The following is a 27839-nucleotide window of genomic DNA, read 5'->3' on the forward strand; positions in this document are numbered from 1 at the left end:
TCAGCATTGCAAGCCACAGACTGGGCAGTCCCCAGGATCACTTGAATGGTTCCAGAGAGTGAGTTCTCTGGCTAAAGAAAGCTGCTGCATCTATCAGGCAGTGTTGATACTCTCATCAAAAGTGATGGTTTCACTCTGCTTAATGTTTTTCTGCTGCTTTCTGTCTCTTGGAGGTTCCTTGAGGGGTTTGATAATCAGGGCAGAGGCAAAAGGTGTGACCACTTCACTCTAGGCCTGTCTGTTCTGTGTGTGTTTGTTTGTTTTACTTTATTTTTTATTTTTAGATTTTATTTATTTATTTGACAGAGAGAGACATAGTGAGAGAGGGAACACAAGCAGGGGGAGTGGGAGAGGGAGAAGCAGGCTTCCCGCTGAGCAGGGAGCCTGATGCGGGGCTCAATCCCAGGACACCAGGATCATGACCGGAGCTGAAGGCAGACACTTAATGACTGAGCCACCCAAGGTGCCCCTGTTTGTTTGTTTATTTTAAATTTTAAATAGGTTCCAAGCTCAGCCTGGGGCTCGAACGCATAACCCTGAGATCAAGACCTGGGTGCTTAACCAACTGAGCCACCCAGACATCCTGGGGCTTGTCTGTTCTGAATGGTCAGTTTCACTGTAATCCTCAGACCCTTCCAATCACTGGTTGCCTTGGTAATGTCATCACTAACCTTTTTTGGAAACAGTCCCGGGGCCAATCTTGGGGGCCAGGGCAGACATGGCACTGACTTCCCCACCAGTGGACCTCAGGTGTAAGTAAGACTTTGATCTCATTGGGGCCAAACTTGGTGGAGGGAGCATGGTGGAGGCGGCTGGTGTTGTATGAACCTGGATTCAGGATGACCAAAGAGAGTTGCACCTCAAGTGGATCAGCAATTTTTCTTTTTTTTAAGTAGGCTCCACGCCCAATGTGGGGCTTGAACTCAGGACTCTTGAGATCAAGAGTTGCATGCTCTACCAACTGAGCCAGCCAGATGCCCCAATCAACAATTAAAAAAACTATAGAGGATAGCATGGGGAAATTTTGTTTTAAAGATTTACTTTTTTTATTTGAGAGAGTGCACACATCCATGCGAGTTGGGGGGGGGGTGGCGCGAGGGGCAGAGGGAAAGGGAGAGAGAGACCTCCTAAGCAGGCTTCACCCTCAGCACGGAGCGTGACATGGGGCTTGATCTCACAACCCCGAGATGATGACTGAGCCAAAACCCGAGAGTCTGATTCTTAACCAACTGAGCCGCCCAGACACCCCGGGGAAACGTTTTTTAATGTTACCTCAGAGGGAAAAGCCTTTCCAGGTCTGGCATAAAACTCACAGGCAAAAAAGAAAATGAGAAATCTGCAATCAAAATAGACAAACTTCTGCATGACAAAAAGCATCATAAAATCAAAAGATTTGAGATAGAAAAAAAAAATTTCAACTCATTCGAAAAAGAGCAGATTTTGTCGAATTAACAAGACAGAGTCTAATAGAAATTGGACAAAGAATCTGGACTGTTTAAAAAAGAATATAGAAATGGCACTTTAAAGGGTGCCTGGCTGGCTCAGTTAGATCTCAGTTGGATCTCGGGGTCATGAGATTGAGCCCCACGTCAGGCTCTGTCCTGAGCGTGGAGCCTGCTTAGGATTCTCCCTCCGTCCCTCCCTCCCTCCCTCCCTCCCTCTCTCTCTCTCTAAGGAAAAAAAAAAAAAAGTAACCCAGGTGTATTGCAGCCACAGGTTAAATCAACCATGATAGCCTTTACTGGAAGAGGGGCAACCCTATGTATACCAGTAAGGAGCCATTTCCAAGATGCATTGTTAAGTCAAAATGTAATGTAGAGTGTAAGGTACGTGGACTGCCTTTGGGTGTAGCTCTGCCCTGGGAAGGGAACAGGTGGCCTGGAGCAGAGCAGAAGAGGGAGGGCCAGAGGGAAACTTTCACCCTGTTGTAAATTTTAAGTCTTGTACTGCTATATATATATTACCTAGTTGAAAAATAAACAAAATGTGAAAATAGCTACTCTGTCCTCTGTATGTGGCTGTCATATTGAGCCCTGCTGTCTCCCCTGACCACCAGCCTCATTAACTAGCCTCAGGGGCATCTCAGTGATGGTGACTCCGACCTCACTCTCTGACCCCATTCCTCCCAAGTCCCTGTCAGCCCAGCTAACCCAGCCAAGGGCCCTGGTTCCTCCGGGGCTCTCCTAGATTCAGTCCTTCAGCATGTTCTCTCTGCCACCGGGCCTTCCCAGGCCTGCAGGAACCCTCTTGCCTGAAAAGTCTGCTCACATCACCCTCCTGTGTAAAATTCCCCGACAGACAGTGCTTCATTATGCTTGGATTTCAATCCTGACTCAGTCTTGACCTGGAGGAAGCAGGATCTGGCCCTGTTTCACCTGCTCACTTCCTCTTTGCAATGGCCTGGCTGCCTTGTGTACCGAACTCATCCCTGCCCCAGGACTTGAGCTCCTGTCTCCTCCACCTGGAATGCCATGCACTGGCTGGTGAGGGCCCACCCAGCTCTGTCTCAGCCTGTCCCTGCTCCTCATCACTCCCCCTGCTCCGCCTCTCCCAGCCAGGTGCTCCTAGGTCAGATGCCCTGTTGTGCTTCTTTCTAGCATTTCCTCACTCAGAAATACCTTGTTCTTTACTTGCTCTCCTCCCTAGCATCAAACTCCTTGTAAGTAGGAGTCTTAATCACTTTACTTGACTGTTAATCCTCTGACTTTAAATGGTACTTGGCATTTAGTTAGGTGCTCAGTGTATTTTGAATGGGATGACTTTTATGACTTCCCATTTATTCATTCTTCCATTCATTCATGGCATGCTCTGGGCTGCTGCTATGGTCCAGGAAGTGTATTGTGGGTGCAGCAGAAAGCAAGCCGGACTTTGTCCCTGGCTCCCAAGAGGCTCAGGGGTAACACCCTGCAGCACGTGAAACGCAGACAGTGATTTCTAGGATGGCTCTCCAAACTTGCTCGGGAGCTGGTGGGCACCTTCCGTGGCAAGACTCCGTGCTCAGAGCACAGAGCGAACCAGTGTTCTGTTGCGCATCACTGCTGGCTCAGCCTGTCCCCTGCTCCCTCTCGTTCTCTGCGGCCCGGGCTGGTGCCCTTATTGATACAGATTTGCTCATCATGGGGCTTGAACTCATGATGCTGAGATCAAGACCGGAGCTGAGATCAAGAGTTGGACGCTTAACCGACTGAGCCACCCAGGCGCCCCTACGATTGATATAGATTGATATGACAATGCTGTTTCATGTGTTTACTTTGCAGAGGAATGTTTGCTGGGGGATTGAAGGAGATGGAGCAGGAAGAGGTCCTGATCCACGGCGTGTCCTACAATGCCATGTGCCAAATCCTGCATTTCATTTATACCTCTGAGTTGGAGCTCAGCCTGAGCAACGTCCAGGAGACGCTGGTTGCCGCCTGCCAGCTGCAGGTGAGGCTGCCCTCGCTCCAGCAAGGCAGACCCAAACCCAGGGGGTGATCCCCAGGTGTCTGCCGGGCAGTGGCGTGAGGGGCGTCAGCAGACGAGGATACCAGGCAGCAAAGGAGACTGCAGGTAGGGCAGAAGCTCTCGGGTGGTGCACGGCTCCGCCAGCCCTGGTGCCGAACCAGAGCAGCTCCGAACGCCTCCAGGCCCCTTTGCCCTCCGCTCTTCTGCTGCTTCCTTTCTTTCTGCCCGGGTCTCCCCGCCCCGGAGAAGATCCCACATGTCAACACGTGGGCCAACCCCGAGGCAGGTGTGTGACGCCCCGCGTGCCCTGATGAAGCTGAGCTGCTCCCCGAGTTGCCCAGGCCTTTTCTGCTCATCCACCCCACTTGGTCTCGCCAGTCTCTTCGAAACTACTTTCCTTTTTGTCATTGAATTTTGAATACTTGTTTTCCTACAGAACTCAGAAAGTTTTCTGAGGCTTTGACAGCGTGACTTAACGTTTTGGAAGGCTGTGTTACCTCGGGGGCGTTGGTGCGGTCACACAAGGGCTGGGCCTGCACATGCCTTTGCTTTCAGGAGCCGTTGTCAGATGGGCTCATCTGGCTGAAGAGACGTCTCATCTTACATTTGTTGAAAGTGAAAATGAAATGCTATGCTGAATTCATTATCCTGACCTTTTCTCAGGTCAGAACACGTTTGGGGCCATCAGAAAAAAGTCAGGAAAGCCAACCTGTTCAGGGGTGTCTGGAGGCCCCACACTGTGCGGCAGGGCCCCAGCAATGCCCTGCGCTGTCCCTCTCAGATGGGTGGGGGGGGGAGGCCCTTGGCCTGTGCTTGTTGGGTTGGTTTGACCATGGCTCACCATATGCAATGAGTAGATGGAGTTGAGCCAGTGCTCCTGAGTACTTTAGCGCTTCTGAGGCCATTGTGGGGGCAGCACGGGATGGGGAACCCCTGCTTTACCTCGAGCAGCCCAGCTTTTTGGGGTTTTATTTTTAACATAGTGGGCTTCTATGCAATTTTTTTTTTTTTTTAAGATTTTATTTATTTATTTATTTGACAGAGAGAGCGAGAGAGATAGAGCGAGCACAAGCAGGGGGAGTGGCAGGCAGAGGCAGAGGCAGAGGGAGAAGCAGGCTCCCCGCTGAGCAGGGGGAGCCCGATGTGGGACTCGATTCCAGGACCCCCGGATCATGACCTGAGCCGAAGGCAGACGCTTAACAACTGAGCCACCCAGGCTCTCTGCAATGTTTTTTTGTTTTCTTTTTTTTAAAGATTTTATTTATTTATCTGACAGAGAGAGCAGAAGCAGGGAGAGCGACAGGCAGAGGGAGAGGGAGAAGCAGGCTCCCCGCTGAGCAGGGAGCCAGACGTGGGGCTCCATCCCAGGACCCTGGGATCATGACCTGAGCCGAAGGCAGACGCTTAACCATCTGAGCCACCCAGGCGCCCCCCCCTGCAATGTTGTTTTTAAAGCAAGTTTTACTTGGTTTAACAGTTCCAAGTCCATAGGCACCAGGGTCATGTTTGTTCGTGTAGCCAGTGACCACATGCTCCCCATGTGCTGTGCCTTGCACTAGTTCAGGATCAGACTATTCCTGGTGTCCCCAGAGACCTGGATCTGAATCCCAGCAAGACTGTCACCACAGGGTAACCCCCGGCAAGGGTTCCTTTCTCCGAGCCTCTCATGGGGCTCCTGTACTGGGCAGGCCTGGGGTGATTCCTCTGTGAACTTCCCTAGCAGAGGGCCCCCTGCTGTGACAATGAGGATGGGAAGGAGAGGGTGACACTGTCCCTGGGTTTTTCAGGAGCTGCTTCTCATGCCCACTGAGGGCTGTTTGCTCTCACTTCCTCCCCAGAACCAGGTCCTCAGTTTCCTGGCCCACGATAGATCAGAAATAGTATTTAGGAAGAAGAGGCAAAGTAGAAGTGCCTGCCGAGGGAGAAAACGGGTAGTTGAGTGAAGACTTTCAGGACCTAACAGAGCCCTATAGGGACGTTCCATCTGGGGCAGACACATGCCTGGCACTTTGCCTGTTTCCATTCAGCCCTTAGCTAATGACCTGGCAAGCACAGAGTATCTTTGGAATGAGAAAAAAATAAAGATAAAAAGATTTTAAACATTTATTAATAAGCTTCACATACCAGCAGAATTACTCTATGTGTACTGGTTAATTTGTTGATGATGAGTGAGGTATTTGATGATGAGTGAGGTATTCCCATTTTTAGAGCAATTTCAAAATCCTGTTTTCCTAAACAACTTAGCAATGCCTGGCAGCTTTCTCTAGAGCCCTCCTCTCTATCTCCTTCACCCTGCCATGCTCTGATTGTCTAATCATGTGATAGCCTCTGAGCCTGGGGCTCACTTCTCAGCTCCTACCTTAACACTGTTCTTCTTACTCACCTTTCAACCCACCAGTTCTGCGTGACTGGAAAAGGGCAGGTGTCGGCCACCTGGGACCCGTGTGCTAGCCAGAGTCCTGTAGGGCTCTGCCCAGGCAGGATGGCTTCCAGCCTTTTAAGAACTGAGCGGAGTTCCCCGGAAGGGTGTTGGGCGAGCATCCGAAATGCCCTGCTGACAGTTCTTAGCTCATGGGGGGTTCAGGGCCCTGCTCCTGGGGTAGGGGGCGGGTTCCCTGGGGCTGCAGCTTTGGCTGAGCCTGCAGCTGGGGGGGCGGGCGGGGGGTGGGGAGAAGACAGCTGAATATCTTGGACAGAGCCTGGGGTCCCAGGTACCTTCCAGAGCAGGGGTGGCTGATGTGGTGGCCACTGTGCTGCTTCCTGATTCTCTGGAGATTCGCTACTTTTGATCTGAAGGTGTCCTCTCTGTGCCAGATAGTTCCTGGGTACGGTCTCATTTTCAGTTTATTCCTCTCCGCTTATAGAGGAGGAGACCGAGGCTCAGAGCACTTAAGAACGTGCCACAGATCTCCTCCAAGCCTGGATTTAAACCCAGTCAGTCTGCAGTGAGCCCCAGTCGCCTCTAGAGTTGGGGGAGAACAGCTCTGCCACGCCTCTACTTCAGGAAAGGTTGGGGGGAGTGGAGGGGGGCCAGCTGTAGCCCACGGCTGTTACCCTTTGTCTCCCTCGCCCAGACACCGTTCCCAGCCCAGGCTTGAATGGGGCTTGTTCTCTTCACAGATCCCAGAAATCATCCATTTCTGCTGTGATTTCCTCATGTCCTGGGTGGACGAAGAGAACATCCTTGATGTCTACCGGCTGGCGGAGCTGTTTGACTTGAGCCGTCTGACCGAGCAGCTGGACACCTACATCCTCAAAAACTTTGTGGCCTTCTCGCGGACTGACAAGTACCGCCAGCTTCCCCTGGAGAAGGTCTACTCCCTCCTCAGCAGCAACCGCCTGGAGGTCTCCTGCGAGACCGAGGTGTACGAGGGCGCCCTGCTCTACCATTACACCCTGGAGCAGGTGCAGGCCGACCAGATCTCGCTGCACGAGCCCCCCAAGCTCCTGGAGACAGTGCGTTTTCCCCTGATGGAAGCTGAGGTCCTCCAGCGGCTGCACGATAAGCTGGACCCCAGTCCGCTGAGGGACACGGTGGCCAGCGCCCTCATGTACCACCGCAATGAGAGCCTGCAGCCCAGCTTGCAGGGCCCTCACACAGAGCTGCGGTCGGACTTCCAGTGCGTCGTGGGCTTTGGGGGCATTCACTCCACGCCGTCCACTGTCCTCAGTGACCAGGCCAAGTACCTGAACCCCCTACTGGGAGAGTGGAAGCACTTCACCGCCTCCCTGGCCCCCCGCATGTCCAACCAGGGCATCGCGGTGCTCAACAACTTTGTGTACCTGATCGGAGGGGACAACAATGTCCAGGGCTTCCGCGCCGAGTCCCGGTGCTGGAGGTAGGCGAGGGTGCTGGGCTGAGACTTCGTCTGTGGGGGATGCTGTGGTGCGGGAGTTACAGGCTCAAGAGGCTGCTTGTGGAGTGGATTCTGCAAGGGCTGAGGCACTAGCCTTTTAAATTAATCTTGTGGCTTGTCGGGGTACACCTGTCTTATGGAGTAAAGTCCAGGCTAATTTGGAGAGTGCGGGCCACCATGAGGCAAGGAAGAGGGGACTGGGCATGCTTGTTTTCGCTCTTGTCCTCTTCTCAGACCCACTCACCATGGGTCACACACCCCGCTATCTTGTGGGTGAGGGGCTGGGTTGTGAATGACGGTGCACTTGGACTGGCTGGGCACAGGGATCGGCCTCGGAAGGAGCGGACCGAGTTGCCAGGAGCACTGGGCAGGGCAGCTGCTCCTTCCATCTTGCCCTCTCCAGCTTTGACGTGTCTCATCCCAGGCTCCCTTTGCCCATCAGCTGTGCTCTGCTCTCTTTACCACAAGCCCCTGGTGGAGGATGGCTTCCTGTCCTCCCTCCCTCTTTTGTAGTGTACAGTCCTCAGCCCAGGGGACCCAAAAAGCCAATGGGCATCGCTGAGCTTCATGCCAGATTTCATTACCCCTGCCTGCCCTGGCGTCAGTGATGTTGGTGGGCATGGGGTCCCCTGAGGTCTTTTGAGCAGGCAGTTTTCCAAGAGCAGGAGGGTTTTTGTGATGTACTATATATGTTTTTTCTATAGGTTAGGTCTTTATACACAGTTCCTGGTTCATAGCTTCTAAAACCCTTGGAATTACCTAAGAGGAGGGCACTGATTTTGTCTTTTGTTATGTTAACGAGAGAGTTAATGCCAGAGTGGCGCCCCCAAGCGCCCTCCCTAGGAACTACACCCAGCATTTCAGCATCAAGCGGCCAGAGCTTCGAACTCTGTGACTCTGGAAGCCCCTGAATGTGAGGGGTTGCTGGTCACCGGGAGAACCAACCCTGCCATTTAGAGGGTTGGAATTTTAGTCGTGCCCTCTGACCTTGGGGAGAGGAGAAGGGCCTGTGGTTGAATCAGTTGCCATTGGCCAGTGATTTAATTAACTGTGCCTATGTAGTGAAGCCTACATAAAGGAGGGGGTTGGGAGAGCTTCGGGGTTGGCGACCACCCAGTAGTTGGGGGTGCCGGGAGAGTGGCGCACCTACCTGGGGGGGCGTGGAAGCTCCCTGCCCTTTCCCCAGACCTTGCTCTGTGCATCTCTTCCTCTCTGGCTGTTCCTGATTTATATCTTTTTATAATACACGGGTAATCTAGTAAGTGTAATGTTTCTCTGAGTTCTGTGAGCTGCTCTAGCAGATTAATGAAACCCAAGGAAGGGGGTCCTGGGAACCTCTGATTTATAGCCAGTTGGTCAGAGGCACAACCTGGTGCTTGTGATTGGCATTCTGAGCTGGAGGGGGTCATTGGAACCTTCCGTTGGTAGCCCGTAGGTCAGAAGCATAGATAACAGCCTGGGCTTGTGACTAGTGTCTGAAATGGGGACAGGTAGGGTGGCCATACCATCTTGTAGAGCGAGCCCTCACCCCGTGGGATCTGATGCTACCTCCAGGTAGATAGTGTTGGGATTGAGTTGAATTGTAGGACACTTAGTTAGTGTCCAGGGAATTGCTTATTGGTGTGGAGAAAATGTCATGCCCCCCCCCCGCCCCAACACATACATCAGAATTGAGTCCAGGAACCCAAAAGAGGGGGTTTTGTGGACTGTCCTGGTCTGTAGGATGCTTCTAGTTCTGTCAGTCTATTGAGCTGTGATCCCACAAATTCATTTTTGGGGGCAGAACGAAGGAATCAGAGTAGATCCCCACAGCCTCAGCTACCATTAGGTGTCCAGGGCCCCTCCACCATACTTTGGTTTGATTTCATGGGATTTGATGTATGTGGGAAGTCTCCATCTTCTGCAAGCTGAAAGAAAGCTGGTACTGCAAAGAGAGAGAGATTGCCAACTGCTTCCATGGCTGTGAGTTAGGTACCAACCAAGTTCATGTTCATGTTTCCATCCTTGGGGGTGGGGGGTAGGGTCTGGCCTGGCCATGCCTCACGGAAGTGAGCATGAGGAGAGGGCTCCAGCTACTTCTGCTTTCTGGGCCCCAGGAAGCAATCACCTCTGTTAAACTGAAGAGACCCAAAGCTTGGCAGCTCAAGTACAGTTAAACACAGGACAGGCTGCGTTCAGAAAGGAAGAAACAATGTGTTCATTTTCTCCCTAACCAAATATCCTCCACAGTGGGTGTGGCAGCACCAGGTTCAGCCTTCCCTTGAAAAGCCTCAAAGCTTCTTTTTTAGGGGCCTCTTTCCCTGTTGGAGGGCCAAGGCCAGACCTCCCTGCTGAGAGCAACCCATAGATGTGCAAAACAGGCCTCTCCAGGGTGTTGTGGTCACCAGCCCTTAGCATACAGTGGGGTGGTTGTGTGCCCACAGGGAGGCCATGGGGCTTTCCCACAAGGTGGGGGGGGGGGCACTGCCTGCCCTCAGTCTGCCCTTTTATTGCCTTGCTGTCAGTTTCACTCAAGACTGGTCTAAATTTCCCATTGGTGAACATGTGCTGTGAGTCCCAAGCCAAACTCTGGAGAATGCTAGTATCTGCACCAGTGTTTGATAACCACAGCCTCAAACTCCAGTGACAAGGTTGGGTCATTGTGGCAGGTGGGGTGTGTGAGACCTGCCTGGCAAGGGAGGCACTGCGAAGGGGTTGGGGTGCAGTGTCTGCCTAGGTGGTGGGAGGACCCCGGGGTCTGTCATCTCTACAGGGTGGGGAGTTCCATTAATCTCTTAGACTTTTAAAACTGCCAGATGGATCTTAATTTGAACGGTCTAAGAGTTTGGTTCTCTTCCTTCTCCCCATCCTTAGTTTATGAGCCTTAGGATCTACAGACTCTCAGAATACAAGAAAACAAAATTTGCAGTTAGGGTTTGCATTTGGGGTGTTGGAGACTTCTCAGGTTATATCAGAGCATTGGTACAACAGGAACTGCACATAAGAAGTTAGCTGTCTTAGCAAATTGTATTTGTACTCCCCCAACCCCGCTTACAAAGTCTACGTTACTCCACTTTGCTTTTGTGAAAGACCTACATTAGTACCTGTTTTCGCTAACCAGTAGAATTCCGAAGAGGATTTTCGCTTTTACGAAAAGAAGATTAAAAGCGAAGATAGTGTTCAGTGTTGGTGTTGCAGCGAGCATTAATAGAGGCAACATGCACCCTGAGCGAGAGTGGCGCCTCCAGGCGCCCTCCCTAGGAACTACAAGCGGCCAGAGCTTCGAACTCTCTGAGCATCCGTGCTTTATCTTCATTTATTTTGTGCATCGTTAGCAAGGTGTGACCCGAGGTATCAGAAAAGCCCTGAGAACGGTTATTTTTTGGGTCTGGGAATGCTCAAATTTTTTACCATGTGAATTAATTGTATTTGCTTTGTTTTATGCCACTTCAGCTTTTGAAAGGTTTCCAAGGAATAGCCTACTTTCATATAGGGGGACCTGTACTGACTGCCTGCCTCGCCCATGGCCTATTGGACCCTACTTAGAATAGCAACTTGTTTTCTCCCTTAGGCATTTCCATGGTTGTTCATATTTCAAAATATATTTTAAAAATTTCTTTGATTGTAATGGACTTCATTAATAGTTATGAGAATGCTTAAGCTGTGGAAACACAGAAGAAAAACGGTCTGCTCAATTTAACAAAGACCCCAAAGCATTTTGTATTAACTCTAGCTTGCACTTCTGAGTTTGCAGTAGGACGATCCAAAAATCTGCCTTAAAGTGACTAAAACTGTTTATATCCTTAGGATTTATTCCAACAAAGTAGAAAATCAATCCAATAAAGAGGAAAAAGTGGAATACAGGACACAGTGGGGAGATAAGAAGTTAGCGCAACTGTGGTTGCGTCTAAAATATTGATGTATGGGATGTGTATGTGTAGTGTGTATGTGTGTGTGCACGCGAGCATTAAATCTGAAACCACAAATCCATATGAACACATTCGAGGAAGCCGTGAGGGCAGGAGACCAGAAGGAAGCAAGCGGAAGCATCTGGTGGGGCTTGTCTCGCTCTGGGGGAAGATGCTGACTTGCACTTGACCAGAAATGGGGTGAGGGTGACATGTACATGAATGAGAGTCGTGCATAGGAGAGGGAGTGGGAAGTGCCCACCCCAGTCAGTTGGCAGGGCCTCTGTGAGTGCTGAGCCCCTGGACTGGCCAGGGCTGCCTGCCCAGCTAAACCTTCAACTGGCTGTGCCCCTGGTCATTGAGTTCTTAAACGCCAGGCCCTTCCTGGTCTCCGTGAGAGAGCTCTGCTGTCCCAGCCCCTGCTGCCCAGTAGACCATGACTTCTGGATAGATCACCCTCTCTGTACCTCTACAGTGGAAAGACGGGTGCTTGTGTGGAGTTTCCCTTGGGATTCCCTGCACGGAGCACTATGCCTGATCCACGTCGGGTGGCCAGCGAATATTTGCAGAGTGACTGAATGATTTCACTGCTGGTAATCTGTGTTTAATTCATCTAGCCGACAGTGCGTGATCTGCCCTGAGCTACAGTGAGGTCTAGGAATACAGACCCGAACCAGTCCTTTATGAACTCCCTTCCAGTTTGACAAGGACCCTTTTCATGTGCATTGTCCTTTCTGAGCTCTCGTGATAGCTCTTGTAGGCAGGCGGCATCCTCCCCTCAGGCAGGCGCGGAAGCTGGGTGAATGCCCGAGAGAGGAGAAGCAATGCCTGCACGCACCTGGCTGGCCAGGGGCAGACCAGCTCTCAAACCCAAGTGTCTGTGACCTGTGCGCATGTTCTTGCTCTCTTGTTAGCCTCCCCTCGGGCAGGTGCGGAAGCTGGGTGAATGCCAGAGAGAGGAGAAACAATGCCTGCACGCACCTGGCTGGCCAGGGGCAGACCAGCTCTCAAACCCAAGTGTCTGTGACCTGTGCGCATGTTCTTGCTCTCTTGTTAGCCCCAGCCCCTGAGGATTGTTTCCTGTCCTTCCTGGCTGGCAGGGAAGAACTGGCCAAAAGGTGTAGGCAGGAAGGAGCAGCTGTAGAGCACGCCTAACCTGTCCTCGGGGGGCAAGGGATGAAACCTGTGTCTTCACCGACCCGTATATGGCACTGACCAAAGAAAACTCTGTTCCTTCTCTGATGAGCCAGTTGCAGTTCAGCTTATCCCCTTGGAGTTGGTCTTCCTGTGGAGAAATAAAAACCACTTATCTGAAAGCGACTATAATTATGCACGAGCTGTTGGGCAAGGAGGCTTCAGGAGCAGGCACTCCGTTGCTGGTACCTGAGTGGATGTCCGGGGGAAGGGGCCAGATGTGGGGCTCGGGCTCACAGCGTCCTGGTCACTCAAGGCTCTGTAATCCTCTGTATTCACCCAAATAGCATACCTGCTTGCATGTCCCGCAGAGTGCCGGGCCCGGGCCATGGAGTGGGGCAGTGCTGAGTGCTGGCAAGGTAGGTGTGGACTGGCCTGTGAAGGGCCAAGGCTGCTAGGCTAAGTGAGGATTTTGGTATGAGCTTGGGCTTGGGGGTGAGTGTGGGATTGGGTGAGCAGAGGGAGCACGGGGTTCTGTTCAGGACGGGTGAACAGCCAGCTGGAGATGGCTAGGAGGCCTTTGCCACGTGGGTCCGACATGCCAGAGGAAGAAGTGAGGGGTGATAGTTGGTCTCCTGGGATGGTTGAGATCACATGGGTAGAGCATGTGAAGGCCTTCAAAGGCAGATGAGGGGCAGAGCAGCCTCAGGGCCGTGGGAGGGGGTAGTTGCACAAAGGAGCTCAGAATGAAGCTGCTGCTTGGGGATATGACGTTTTTAAAAGGTTGATGGAGAAAGAAGGCAGGCTTGGGGACAACTGTGTCTCCCAGTAAAGGGCTGTCGGGAGAGGAAGCTTTGCAGTGCTGGGGCTCAGCAGGAGCTCAGGAGAAGCTAGGCAGTGGTCAGCTTCCCTGGCCTCCTCTAACTATTCTCCTGGGAAGCCCCTCAGCACAGCATTGCTCCTCTGGCCACGTGGGCCTGCTGTAGTCAGCCCAGCATGGCAGATCATTCTCACTCCACCAGCTGGCAACAGGCAGCTTAGGAGAGGAGCATGAATTGATGGAGGGGTGGGCTGTGACAGGAGCCTGGCAGATCACCCCAGAAGGAGTGTTGGCATTGACTGGAGGCTGGGAGGCTGTTGTGTCTGTCCACGGGTGGGGCCATAATTGGGCATTCCTGAATGGGGACAGGGCCGTGTGGACCATAGATCTGGATAGGTGAGATGGAGACGGCTGTAGGAACAGCCGTGCGGCAGCCTGGGCTGGACAGATGGGTGGGCTAGAAACCCTCCCCATGAGATTACCCCTAGAACGTATTGGCATTGTGGGCAGAAACCCAAGGGGCTCCTGGCCATGCCTTCCACGCTCTGTGCTGGGGACACACCCATGTTCAGGCAGGTAGCAGCCTGCTGGTGTGGTTGTGGGTAGGCATGTGCTGGTGTGTCAGGGCAGCTGGGTGGGGGGGTGGATCAGGGTACAGCGGTGGAACAGGAGGTATGGGCCTGCTAGCCAGGCTTTCTGGCCACTCAGTGATACACTGCCCTCATGTTCCCTCAAAAGGTATGACCCAAGGCACAACCGCTGGTTCCAGATCCAGTCCCTGCAGCAGGAGCACGCGGACCTATGTGTGTGTGTTGTGGGCAGGTACATCTACGCGGTGGCAGGGCGCGACTACCATAATGATCTGAATGCTGTGGAGTGTTACGATCCCACCACCAATTCCTGGGCGTACGTGGCTCCGCTCAAGAGGGAGGTAAGGAAACCTCGCCAAGAGGGGCCTTTTCCTGCTCACTTTCCTTCCAGGGTGTGCAGAGAGAGTGGATGGCCAAGCCAGGGAAGCAGGCCTAGTGGGTACCTCCAAAGATGCTGCACTGTGATTGGGACAGGGGACCCCTGAGGTTCGGCCAGCCCCCGGGGGGAGATCCTCACCAAGTGTACACCACATCCTGTTCCCCAGAATTTCATCCCCACCTTGGTCTCGCCACCTTAGTCCCAGGAAGCTGCTTTATTTTTTATTTTTTTATTTTCTTAAAGATTTTATTTATTTGAGAGAGAGAGAGAATCTGAAGCAGACTCCCTGATCGTGGAGCCCGACATGGGGCTCGATCCTATGACTGCGAGATCAGGACCTGAGCTGAAACCAGGAGTTGGAGGATCAACTGACTGAGCCACCCAGGTGCCCCCCAGGAAGCTGCTTTAACCCTGCAGTTCAAATGTAGACCGAAGCCTTCCCCTTGTCTGTCCCTCAGCACAGTTGAGCTGAGCTGAAATGTGTCCAAAGATGTTGTTAAACAGGAGGGACACTGTGATAGAGGAGGGCGCAGGAGCCTCAGACTTGTGCACGGGCCTCCCGGAGGGTGGGGCCTTTGAAAAGCAAAAAAAACCACTTTAGAAGTTGTATTTCATATTTGTTTGCTTGTTTTTAAAGATCATGTGTACCCAGGGGTATCCCTGGGCACTGTAGACGCAGAGGGTGGCATGGGGACACACGTGGGCTGTTGTCCAGGCCCTGCCACAAGAGCTCCTGCCTGTCTGGACCTCTTTCCGCATCTCCTCTCGTCTCCAGTCCTCCCGAGGCTGTAGTCTCTGACCTCACGGGGCTGAGGTCTCCCTGATGGGTCCAGCTCTTCTCCATGGCCCACAAGGCCTCTGAGGCCAGGGGTTCTCACTGTAGTTCCTCCCAGGCAGGGAAAGCTGGCCTGCTCCTCGCTCCTCAGCTTCCCTGGGGAAGGAAGCACCTCTGGTGGAGTACTTCCTACTCTCAATCTGCAGAAAGGAAGAGATTTTGCATGGGAAAGATCAGGGGGTCCTTGAGATCTAATGGACCCCTGAATTCTGTTCTGGAAAGGAATGAGTAGGAATGGGGGGTGTTGGGCTCCGGGCCGGGGGGGCGGGGGGTGGGGGTGGGGGGGGTGTTTCTTTGGAAGCTGCAGGTCTCTGATGTGGCCACAGGGGGGCAGCCTCAGCCTTCAACCAGGTTCTCCCTATCAATGTTCCTTTCTTCCTTCATACCATTCATTTATTCAGCTACTATTTATTAAGCACCTACCAGATACCAAGCCCTGGGAATCCAGTGGTGATAAAAGATGAGAAAAGTTCCCCTCCAGACCATGGTGTTCACAGCCTAATAGAGAGACCACTCTTAACCACTAAACAAATCAGTAGAGTAATTGCCAATTGTGCTCAATTGATGAAGGAAATTGAGAGGGTTGAGCTCAGCATTGTGCAGGGAGGGGGCTCTGGCAGGACTAATCTGAAAAGACTGGGGAAGGCCCATCTGAAAGAGATGTTGATTAGACCAAGGTCTAAAGGAAGCAGCTGCTGGGAGAGGGAAGGAGCTCCCAGGCCAGGAGGGGTACTTCCCAATCTGAGAAAGAGGGATGGCATGAGGAGGGATTGTGAAGAGACAAGGATAGAGAGGAGCAGCTCCTGAGCCATTGGGCGGTCCAGGTGGGGGTGATGGTGGCTTGGCTTAGGGTAGAGGCTGTGGGGAAGGAGAGAGATGGGCAGGTTTGAGGTATAGTTTGGAGGTAAACGGACCAGACTTGCTGATGGATCAGATGTTAGAGAATGAAAGGGGATAGATCATGGAAGATGCCCAGGCTCCAGGTTTGAGCACCTGGGTGGATGGCTAAGCTGCTGACCAAGAGGACAACTGGGTTTGGGAATGAAAAAGAAAAGGAAGGGTTCCATATAGAACATGATAAATATTCCAATGGGAAATGTTAGTTTGACATTAAAAGTCCAGCTCAGGGGACTGGTCAGCCAGGAGATAGAAATGTAGAGGCTTTGTCAGGACATGATGGTGTCCTGGCCATGGGAACAGTTGTGATCAGCTCAGAGGAGTAGGGACTATAAGAGGCTTGTGGAGGGGCAGCCAGGGAGGTAGATGGGAAACCTGCCAGAGAGCAGGGAGGGGTTCTTCTGTGAGCTGAGGGGGCCCCCAGGTCCTGGAGAAGGCAGATATGCAGCCCACATTGCTAACATAGAACCCACAGTCAGACATAGCAAATGACTGAGGGAAAAGGCCGTTAGCCTCATCCGTTTGACACATTCTCTTACCTGTTTCTTAGGGACCCATGTAATGGTGAGTCCCACCAGTGTGGCACTATTAAGAACTGGTTGCTGACATGCCCCCAACAGACCATGAACTCCCTGTCCCAGCAGCAGGCAGAGTGCTGCCATCCTGTGTTCCAGAGGAGAAAAAGGGGATCTCTGCAGGGAACTCTCTCACTTAAAAACCTCCCCAGAGGGGCGCCTGGGTGGCTCAGTTCGTTAAGCGTCTGCCTTCGGCTCAGGTCATGGTCCCAGGGTTCTGGGATCGAGCCCCACGTCGGGCTCCCTGCTCAGCGGGGAGCCTGCTTCTCCCTCTCCCACTCCGCCTGCTTGTGTTCCCTCTCCTGTCTCTCTCTCTCTCTGTCAAATAAATAAATAAAATCTTTAAAAAACAAAACAAAACAAAACCTCCCCAGAGAACTCACACTTCTGGGAAGATAGAGTAGATGTATTCTTCCTAATTCCTCTTTCTAGGTACAACTCAAAACTCTGGACATATACATAAGAAAAACCTTAAGACTCAGAATGGTTGGGAGAAGGCAGTCCAGCTGGGGTCTCAGGAACTGAGGAACAACACCGTACAGTAATGTGTTCCCTGGGTTTTCTTTTTGCCTCATATATCTCAGACTTGTAATTAAGGGGCTGATAGCCAGTAGCACCAATGGGAAGCAAACTTCCATGAATGTATAAAAATTGAAATCCTCACTGTGTTCTCTGTCTCAGATGGACTCAACCTAGAAATCAACAGAAAGTTAACAGGAAAAAAAAAAAAGTTAACAGGAAAACCTCCACAAACAGTTGGAAACTAAACAACACACGTCTAAATAATCCACAGGTCAAGGGGGAATAATAAAATACCTTGAAGTGAATGAAAATGGAAAGTTAGCATTCAGAATTGGTGGCATCAGGCTAAAGCTGTGCTGAGAGAGAAATTTGTGACACTGAAAGCATACATTAGAGAAAAAAATAAATCAGTAATATAAGCTCCTATCTTAAGAACTTGGGGAAAAAAAAAAAAAGCGAAATAAAGCCAAACCAAGCAGAAGAAATATTAAAGAGCAGAAATCAGTGAAGTTGAAAGCATAAAAACAGTAGAGAAAATCAATGAAACAAAGAACTGGCTCTTTAACAAGTTAAATAAAATTGATAAACCTCTAGAAAGAGAAGTCACAATTTAAAATGTCAAAAATAAAACAGGACATTACTACAAACCCTGCAGACATCGAAAGTATGAGAAGAAAGGAATTCTATGAACAACCTTACACATGTAAACTTGATCACAGATGAATTCCTCAAAAAATACAACGTAACACGGGGCGCCTGGGTGGGTCAGTCGTTAAGCGTCTGCCTTCGGCTCAGGTCATGGTCCCAGGGTCCTCGGATCGAGCCCCGCATCAGGCTCCCTGCTCGGCGGGAAGCCTGCTTCTCCCTCTCCCACTCCCCCTGCTTGTGTTTCCACTCTCGCTGTCTCTCTCTCTGTCAAATAAATAAATAAATAAAATCTTAAAAAAAAAAAAAACAACACAACTGACTCAAAGCTAAATAGATAATTTGAATAGCCCTCTACCTGTTAAGGAAATTGAACTTCCCAAGAAGGAAGGTCCAGGCCTAGATAGTTTTATTGAAGAGTTCTACTAAACATTTAAAGAAAAGTTAGCAGCAATTCTGCATATTGTTTTTTTCCGGAAAATATGGAAAAAGGAGGGAATACTTCCCAGTTCATCTTATGAGGTTAATACTAACTTGATAACAAAACCAGACAAAGAGGGTCCCCAAAAAAGACATCTCATAAATCTACATATGAATATTCTTCATTAAATATTAGCAAATAGAATTATCCCCCCTTGATAAAAGAAATGCATGACAAATGGAGTTGATTACAGAGATAGGAGGCTAGTTCCATATTTGAAATTTAGTCAGTGTATAATCCACCATGTTAAAAATCACACAATTATATCAGTCAAAGCAGAAAAAGAATTTGACAATATTTTGCATCTGTTCATGATCAAACTAAAAAAAATAATAGAGATGAGTTTCCTCAACTTGATGAAGAGCATCTACAAAAATCCTACTGCTAATACTGTGTTTAATCATGAAAGACTAAGTTGAATGTTTTTCCTAAGATGGGGAGCAGGGCAAGGATGTCTGCTCTCACCACTCTTATTCATCATAGTCCTGGAGGGTCTGGCCAGTGAAACATGGCAAGAAAAGAAAATAAAGCATGCAGATTGAAAGGAAGAAGTAAAACTGACCCTAAGGATGAATAAGTTGTGCAAAGTCTAAAGGAAGCTACCGGGGCGCCTGGGTGGCTCAGTCAGCTGTGTCCAACTCTTAACCCCATGTCGGGCCCCGGCACAGAGTCTGCTTGAGGTTCTCTCTCTCCCTCTGCCCCTCCCCCTGCTCACATACTCTCTTTTTCTCAAGTAAATAAATAGATAAAATCTTAAAGGAATGTACCAAAAAAAAAAAAAAAAAAAAGAACCTAGCACTAATAAGTGAGTTCAGTGAGATTGTAGGATATAAGATAAATCTGCAAAAATCCATTGCATTTTTGTATATTAGCAATGAACATGTGGACACTGAAATGGGAAATACTATTTATAATTGCTCAAAAAAATGAAATACTTAGGTATAAATTTAACAACACTTACGGAATTTATATGCTAAAAATTATAAAATGCTGATGAAAGAAAAGAAGATGTAAATAAGTGGGGAGACATACCATGTACATGGATTGGAAGACTCAAATAATAAAGATGTTAGTTCTTCCCGAATTGATAGATGGTGTTTAACTCAATTCCTATCAAAATTTTAGCAACAATTTTTATAGATATAGATGAGACTATTCTGAGATTTACATGGAAGGGCAAAAGATCTAGAATACCTCAATTTTGTAAGGGAATAAAGTGGGGAGGGGGCGCCTGGGTGGCACAGTCCATTAAGCATCTCACTCTCTCGCCTTCAAATAAATAAAATCTTTATTTATTTGACAGAGAGAGACATCGCGAGAGACGGAACACAAGCAGGGGGGTGTGGGAGAGGGGGAAGCAGGCTTCCTGCCGAGCAGGGAGCCCGATGCAGGGCTTGATCACAGGACCCTGGGATCATGACCTGAGCCAAAGGCAGATGCTTAACAACGGAGCCACCCAGGCGCCCTATGTCCATCTGATTTTTGACAAAGATGCAAAAGCAATTGAATGAAGAAAAGATAACTTTTCAACAAATTATACGAGAGCAGTTGGAATCCTTAAGCAAAGAAAATGAACATTGACCCAAGTCTCATACTTTATACAAAAATTAACTCAAAGTGGTTTATGGGCTTAGCTGTAAAATGTAAATCTATATAGTACTTAGGGGGAAAAAAGTAGAAGAAAATCTTTGGGATCTAGGACTGGGCAACAAATACTTAGACTTGACCCCCAAAGCATGAGCCATAAAAAGAAAAATCGATAAATGGGACTTCATCAGAACTACGGGGCAGGGGGGTATCAGATGGCAGACAAGCACATGAGATGTTCAACATCATTAGTCGTTAGGGAAGTGCAAATGAGACCCACAGTGAGAAAAAACCACCTGTCAGAGTGGCTGAAATAAAAACTAGTCCAACAGCCAGTGCTGGTGGGGCTGCAGAGAAGGTAGGTTGCTCATACGTTGCTGATGGGAATGTAAAATGGTACAGCTACAGTGGGAAGGAATTTCATAATGCCTTTATTTATTTTTAAAGATTTTATTTATTTATTTGACAGAGAAAGAGGGCACAAGTAGGCAGAGAGGCAGGCAGAAGGAGAGGGAGAAGCAGACTCCCCGTGAGCAGAGAGCCCAATGCGGGGCTCGATCCCAGCACCCTGGGATCATGACCCGAGGTGAAGGCAGACGCTTAACTGACAGCCACCCAGGTGCCCCTTTCACAATGTCTTTAAATAGTTAACTTCTAACTAACCATGCAACTCAGCAGTTGCAGTCCTGGGCATTTATCCCAGAAAAATGAAAACTCTGTACACAAACATTTATAGTGGTTTATTGGTCACAGCCAGAAACTGGAAACAAATCAGATGTCCTTCAACAGGTGCCTGGCTAAGCAAACTGTAGCAGATACGCAGCATGGGATTCTACTCAGCAATAAAAACGAACAAACTATGGACACATACGAGCAACAGTCTAGATGAACCCGAGGTAGCATAGAAAGCCTGTTCCAAAAGGCTGCGTGATTCCATTCATATAACACTCTTGAAATGACAGAATTATAGAAATGGAGAAACAGATTAAAGAGGGGGTTCAGGGCAGGGGGGATGTGGGTATGATTACAGACAGGCAACAGGAGGGATCCTACTGGAGGTAGAAGTGTCTTGTGTTGACTGGGTCAACGTCAGCATCCTGGTTGTGTTGTTGGGCTAGAGTTATACTAGCTTATCATTGAGGAGCCTGGGTAAAGGGTACATGGTGTCTGTATTATTTTCTTAACAACTACGTGTGAGTCTATACTTACTTCAAAATGAAAAGTTTAGGGCACCTGGGTGACTCAGTCGGTTAAGCAACTGCCTTCGGCTCAGGTCATGATCCCAGAGGCCTGGGATTGAGCCCCGCATTGGGCTCCCTGATCAGCGGGAGCCTGCTTCTCCCTCTCCCTTTGCCTGCCACTCCCCCTGCTTGTGCTCTCTCTCTCTCTCTCTCTGTCAAATAAATAAATAAAATCTTTAAAAAAAAAAAAAGAAAAGTTTAATTAAAAAAAAACAAACCCAAGGGGTGCCTGGATGGCTCAGTCAGTTAAGCGTCTGCTTTTGGCTCAGGTCATGATCCCGGGGTCCTGGGATCAAGTCCCGCTTCAGGCTCCTTGCTCAGCGGGGAGCGTGCTTCTCCCTCTGCTTGTATGCTCCCTCTCTCTCTCTCTGTCAAATAAATAGATAGATGGATAGATAGATAAATTCTTTAAAAAACCCAAGTAAATAAATAAATACATAAATAAATACATTCTTTAAAAAAAAACAAAACCCAAGCACCAAAACCTTCCCAGGTCCCCACCATTGATGAGAGAAGACCCAAGCCCTTGGTTTGTGTCCTGCCCACTGCTCTGTCCCCTGTCCACCTCTCCAGCCCTTTGCTGTGTTACCACACAGCCTGAGGGTCAGTGGCTGGCTCTGTAACAAGCTCTGGAGCTTCCACACCAGGGGGCTCCTCTACCCCCAAAACACACAGTGCTCTGCCTTGGGGCCCATGGGCCCAGCGTAAAGGCCTTGCTCGGCGGGGGGTTGAGCAAGTGAGTATGAGCATAGAGTAGGAACCAGTGTGAGGGGTCTAGCTGGCTGGGCAGGGAGGGGATCCCCTGCCAGGGTGCACGGAGAAGTCTGAGGACCAAAATCAAAAGCAGGGTGGTGTGTTTTCATCCTCCACACATAACCATCACTAAAATGGCATTGTTCTTTGTGTTTGATTTTGCATCTCACTTTCCTCCTCACCATATCGTTAGATATTATTTGTGAACAGATTTTGCAAGTGGGGTCAGGAGGCCTGGAGGATTGGCTGGTAATTGGGAGTGGGGAAGAGGTGGAGGCTGCTGAGGATGGGTCAGGTATCCCCAGAAGTGCTCTCTCCTCCCGTGACTGGCTCTAAAGTCTGTGCTTTGATTGCTTTGAGCCCCCCATGCAGATGTCTCATTTAGGGGCAAGGGAAAGACAAAGATCCCAGAGTCACCTCTGGGTCCGTAGACTCGTCCCCTATTGGGGTAAGGTCAGGGTGGATGACTAGGACCGAATCAGGGAGCGTTCTCCGCAGAATGTGAGGTGGAAGTTGGGGACACCATGAGGAATGGTGTGCCGCTGTGGGGTATGAGCGGCCTCCGTGAGGGCCCTGGTTGCCTTCCCTCACGGCTCTCTTGCCCCCTGGGTTCTCTTGGTGGCAGGTGTATGCCCATGCGGGCGCCACGCTGGAGGGGAAGATGTACATTACCTGTGGCCGCAGAGGGGAGGACTACCTAAAGGAGACGCACTGCTATGACCCGGACAGCAACACCTGGCACAGCCTGGCTGATGGGCCTGTGCGGCGGGCCTGGCATGGCATGGCCACGCTCCTAGACAAGCTGTACGTGATCGGGGGCAGCAACAACGACGCTGGTTACAGGAGGGACGTGCACCAGGTGAGCAGAGCTGGGCTGCCCACGCACGTGTTCTTCCCATCCCTTCCAGTTGTTTTGGATGAAAAATTAATTGCAGCGTGTATGCCTTTTTATTAAATAGGCTTTATTTTTTATCGCAGTTTTAGGTTCCCAGCAAAATTGAACAGAAGGTGCAGAGATTTGCCATATACCCCCATCCCTGCACACGTGGTCTCCCTCACCATCAACATCCCCCACCAGAGTGAGACATTTGTTATGGTCCTTGAGCCCACCATGACACGCTCTTGCCCCAAGCCCGTAGTTTACAGCAGGGTTCGCTCTGGGGTGGTGTACATTCTCTGGGTTTGGACCAATGACCTGTATCCATCGTTACAGTATCAGGCAGGGTACTTTCATTTGTTTTGATTATTAAAAACATTAATTGTAAAGTTAGTATAACCGCATTGCAGATTGTTTGAATAATGGATAAGGTTGAGGAAAAGCACCCATCATCCCACTCGGTGCCACTGTGTTTTAGTCCTGCCTGTGCGTGGTTTCCACCTAACTGTAGGTAAAGAGCACTCCAGTCTGCTTCTGGCTGAAGTTTGTTGTGGCTGTTTTCCAGTTTCATACTCGATTTCCATAGCCACTGCCAACCTCAGTGGCCGTGCAGAATTCTGTCACGTTGGTGCATCATTTGGGTTGGCCCAAGTTTTGACTATTCCAAGTCACATAGGTAATATTTACTCTGCAGTGCGTTTCGGGTATTTTGGGTTGTTTTCTTAGGTGAGAGCTCTTCTTCTCAAAGTGTGGTCCCAGGCCAGCAGCATCTGCATCACTGGGAACTTGTTAGAAATGCAGGTTCTCAGGTCCCGCCCCAGACCCACTGAATTGGAAACTCCGGGGGCGGGGCTCAGCCAGGCCCCCAGTGGTGAGAACCCCTGGGCTCTCCTGGATCAGTTTTCTATTGCTGCCAAGCAGGCGGTTAATAACTTGAAACAATATAAGTGTATTCTTAGAGTTTGTAGGTCCTTAAGTCTGGTGTGGTCTCACTGGGCTAAAATCCAGGTGTCCTCAAGGCATCTGTCCTTTTTGGGGCCCTAGGGGAGAATCTGGCTCCTTGCTCACTCAGGTTATCAGAATTCAGTTCCCTGTGTGTGTAGAACTAAGGTCCCTGTTTCTTTGCTGGCTGTCAGCTAAAGGCCCTTCTCGGCTTCTAGAGGCCTCTGCATTCCCTGGCATGGGGCCGCTTCGTCCTCAGCCAGCAACGGCAGGTTGTCCTTCTGTCTTCTCTTTCCTCCTGGTAGACTTTCCCCCTCTGCTTTCAAGGACTTGTGCAATTAGACGGGCCCACCCCGCAAGCCCAGGACAACCTCCCCACCTCGAGGTCCATACCCTGAAGCATGTCTGCAAGGTCCCTTTTGCCGTGTAAAGTAACACAAGTTTTAGAGATTTAGGGCATGGACTTCTTTGGAGGGTCATTTTTCTGCCTCCCACAGATGGAGAACCAAAGGTGATTATTAAGTCAAAAAGATAAGATTTTTGTGGCTCTCAATACATATTGTCAAACAGCTTTCCCGGAGCATCAGGCAAACGCCCAGACGAATGGCTTCATTACGCATTTATCAGCATTGGGTCTTGTGATTTTTCTTCCCCCGGTGGCTGCTAGCTGTCAGGGACAAATTTAACTCCTGTTTTACATTTCTTGGATTACGAAGAGGTGGAGCATTTTCCCATGTGTTTGTTTACTGTTCGGGGGAATTTTGGAAACGTGAGAATGTTGACGGTCATCACTAGTCAGCAAGTTAACTATTTCCACATTTTATCTGCACTTCCTCCTGGAGTTGGGTGCTGTGAGGGAATTAGCTGGGGTCCGTGTCTTTGGTCAGTTTCAGTTTTGTGGAGGGGAGAGAGCCCCAGACCTTAGAGAAGAACAGCATGCTAGTGTGCCTACGGGGGGGGGTGCCACACGCCTGGGGCCACAGGCTGGCTGAGGGCCCTGGAGGCAGGACAGAGCGTCGGCCTGGCCCGTGGACGGGACATTTTAATGCTGGCACCAGACTCTTCCTCCAGGGGAGCTGGGTTTACACACAGCCTGGCTGTGTCCCTCAGCCTTGGTCTGAATCCAGGGCCTGGCCAAGAGTGCTGCCCTGCCCGGCTGGCCCAGGGCGGCCTGGCAGCCCCGTCTCGGCAGGTACCCAGCTTTACTCTGACCTTGGCATTGCAGGTGGCCTGCTTCAGCTGCACGTCTGGGCAGTGGTCCTCCGTCTGCCCGCTCCCCGCCGGGCACGGTGAGCCTGGCATTGCTGTGCTGGACACCAGGATCTACGTGCTGGGGGGCCGCTCGCACAACCGCGGCAGCCGCACGGGCTACGTGCACATCTACGACGTGGAGAAGGACTGCTGGGAGGAGGGGCCGCAGCTAGACAACTCCATCTCAGGCCTGGCAGCCTGCGTGCTCACCCTGCCCCGCTCCTTGCTCCTCGAGCCCCCTCGTGGGACCCCCGACCGCAGCCAGGCCGACCAGGACTTCGCCTCCGAGGTGATGAGTGTGTCTGATTGGGAGGAGTTTGACAACTCGAGCGAGGACTAGGGCTCCGGCACCCGGTGTCAGAAGGGGAGGTGGCGGGAGCTCTGAGGGCAGTGGGGCCCCCAGACGGCCCCCCTCCTGCTGGCACCGCCTGCTTGCCGGCTCCTGCCACCCATCCTTCCCGCCCGCCTGCCTGCCAGCCTACAGCGGCTGCTTGGGGGGCTCTGCAGATCCGTGGCTGTGATCACCCTTCGGCGGGGATGCTTGCGGAGGGCTCTGGTTCTCTGGAGGAGTTTACCGGGCCCACTCCTCCTCAGTTTGGACGGGGCATGGCGACACCAGCTGTCGTGGACTCCCCAGTGCCTAGTTCTCCTCCCTGCTGGGCTGAGAGGGCACCCTTCTCCAAAGGGACCTGGGGACTGGCCCCGTGGGTGAGGGGGCCGAGGCACACTGCGCCCCCTTCCGTGGGCAGGGAGAGGGTGGAGCGAGCCCGTCGCCTGCCCAGCATCCAGAGGCTTGAGCTATTGCAAGCTCCCAAGGCCCGGAAAAGGAATAGAGATACATAGAGTTGCCCGAGACTGGTTCTAGTAATAAAAGATCCCCTACAGCTGGGCTTTTCTGACCCCATGTTGTTGATAAATGAAATAAATCATCTTACAAAAGGTGTGGATTGTTTTCCTGGGGCCGCGGCCTCACCATCCATCCACAGCTCGTGCAAGGCTGTCGTCTGTGGGTGCCTGTGGCCTTCCGGGCTCAGAGCTGCTGAGTGGCAGTGGCAGGCCAGGAGCCCCCATCCGAGGGAAAAGCACAGTACACCCCCAGCTAGCAAGGCTGTTATTGGGGAACCTGGAAACCCGCCCTGGTCTGCCGAGAGGCGGTCACCTGGCCTGCTGGAGCACCTTCTCCAGTGAGGTGCTCTTCTCTGAACCTCAGTCCAGCTCGGTGAGCCCCATGCCTGGGGAGGGAGACCCAGTCACCATAGGCTCCCCACTGCTTGCTGGATCTGAGTGTGGCAGGGGTGGGAAGGGGCACTGCCTTCCCTAGAGGGTCGCCAGCTGAGTTCTTAGCACATCATCTCAAGGGTCATGCTGGTGCAGCGGGTGGCAACCTCTCGGGGCCACCCGCGAGTGGCTGGGCTTCCAGCACCTACCTTGCTTCTGCACAGCCGAGCTTCCACCTGAACACCCCTCCTCCTGCCGCAGCTGCTGCTCTTGCAAAGCCCTAAGGGCAGGGAGCAACCTGCAGATGATCTGTGACTTCCCAAGTCTCCTGGGCAGAGCATGAGGACGACTGGGTCTTCTTTCTGTACCCCAGTGCCTTGTCCAGAGCCTGTGGCCACTGGCACTCTGTCGTGGATGGAGGTGGGCAGTGGGGCAGTGTGTGCTGCTTGATGGGAGGAAGGGGGTAGGGTCCAGATACCCTGAAGACTTCGGGCTCTGGTGTGAGGCCAGTGCGAGTTGCTTCCTGCCCCTAGGGCCAGTGTATGATCTTCCTATCTGTCTCTTGGGGCTCGGGTACCCCTGCAAAAATATGTCCCCACTCCCTAACCCCAACGTGACATCATGCACTTCTAGCTCCAGTGGCAATCCCAGTGTTGACCCTAGTGGGTCACTTCCAGTGGGACAGGGTGGCCACGTTCTTCAGTGTCCTCTCCCCTGCTCAGGGGCTCACAGTAGGGAGCCAGCATTTCCTGTCTCCGCCACTACCTTGCAGGCCAGGGCCGCAGTTCTTGCAGACCCCAGAGTTCCTGAGAAGGAGGAGCACCAGAGATGTCCATCCCCCTCCAGTGTGTCCCAGCCTTGCTGGTGTCATCCCCCCTACTCCCCCTCAGAGCCTTCAGGGTGCGGCCACAGGTTTGTAAGAGAGCTCTGCTCTGCCGGCGGGGGGGGGGGGGGGTGGTGGAGAAGAGGGTTTGTGAGGCCCTGTGGAGCAGGGGGTGGGGTAGACTCGGGTCCTGAAAGGAGTCCCGCCACTGTCCAGCTTGGAGGCCTTCATGGCTTCCCCTCTCAGCACCTGTCCCGGGACCTAGGCAGCCTGGCAGGCTCTCAGGCCCTGCATCATGCCTTCACTCAGCTCGGCGCTCATCCCTTTCCGCCTGCAAAATCCTCACCCTCTCAAGTACCCCCGGGAAGCCATCCTGGCTGGAACCAGTTGGCCCAGGCTGCAGACCCCCATGGGGTGTCTGTGTGGTTGTTAGTCGTCTGTGGGTGCCCGTGAACCCATAGCTTCCTCATCATGGTATTCACCTGGCACCAGGCCAGCCATACGGACAGTCATTCATTCTCACTTCTCAGTCTCCTGATCGGCATGTGACGGTGGCTGGGACAGACATGGGCCCTGTGTTCAACCCTGAACTTGCCATCAACTGGGGGGTGGCTATGATGGGACACATGGAGGACTACTGTGGGTCTTGAGTGAGATGAGGCCGGGGACAGTCCTGTGAGTGTGGTGGGCAGCCAGATGTGATTAGAAAGACGGCTCTGGGTGATACGCTGATGGGGTAGGTAGAGATTTGAGACACTCGTGAGGTCCTGGTGTTGGCATGGAGTGGGGGCATCATCCAGCCGGTGCCCTTCACAGAGGAGGGGATTTGGGGGTGGCAAGCCGGGAAGGGAAAGAAGGTAAGGGAGTTTGAGGTGCCTGTCCATGAACTCAGGCCAGCTGGGGTGAATGCCCAAAGCCCTGGGGTGTGTGCTTCTAAAGCCGGGACCTCTGTTGGCCCCTCTTGCTGGCAGTCTACAGGGACCTTTTCGGAGGGGCCCCAGGCACTGGGAGGGCACCGCTGAGGTCAGGGCTGTGCCCAGGCGGAGCTGCCCACAAGTGGCTGGCCTGTTTACTTGTCCCCAAG

General features: G+C 51.5%; 1 protein-coding gene across 2 annotated transcripts in view; it reads left to right on the forward strand.

The window, feature by feature from the left end:
* Positions 1–26767, forward strand: part of KLHL22 (kelch like family member 22) — a 40200-nt gene extending 13433 nt beyond the window's left edge. For both annotated transcript variants that reach the window (XM_032397605.1, XM_032397606.1), the window contains exons 3-7: positions 3258–3423; positions 6562–7280; positions 13878–14070; positions 22270–22503; positions 24689–26767. In XM_032397605.1, the coding sequence (XP_032253496.1) occupies positions 3258–3423; positions 6562–7280; positions 13878–14070; positions 22270–22503; positions 24689–25054 (1678 nt within the window). In that variant the 3' untranslated portion in view covers positions 25055–26767. The remainder of the gene's footprint in view (positions 1–3257; positions 3424–6561; positions 7281–13877; positions 14071–22269; positions 22504–24688) is intronic.
* Positions 26768–27839: the final 1072 nt, after the last annotated feature.

This window comes from Phoca vitulina, unplaced genomic scaffold (genome assembly GCF_004348235.1).
Source record: "Phoca vitulina isolate PV1807 unplaced genomic scaffold, GSC_HSeal_1.0 scaffold100, whole genome shotgun sequence".
NCBI lineage: Eukaryota > Metazoa > Chordata > Mammalia > Carnivora > Phocidae > Phoca > Phoca vitulina.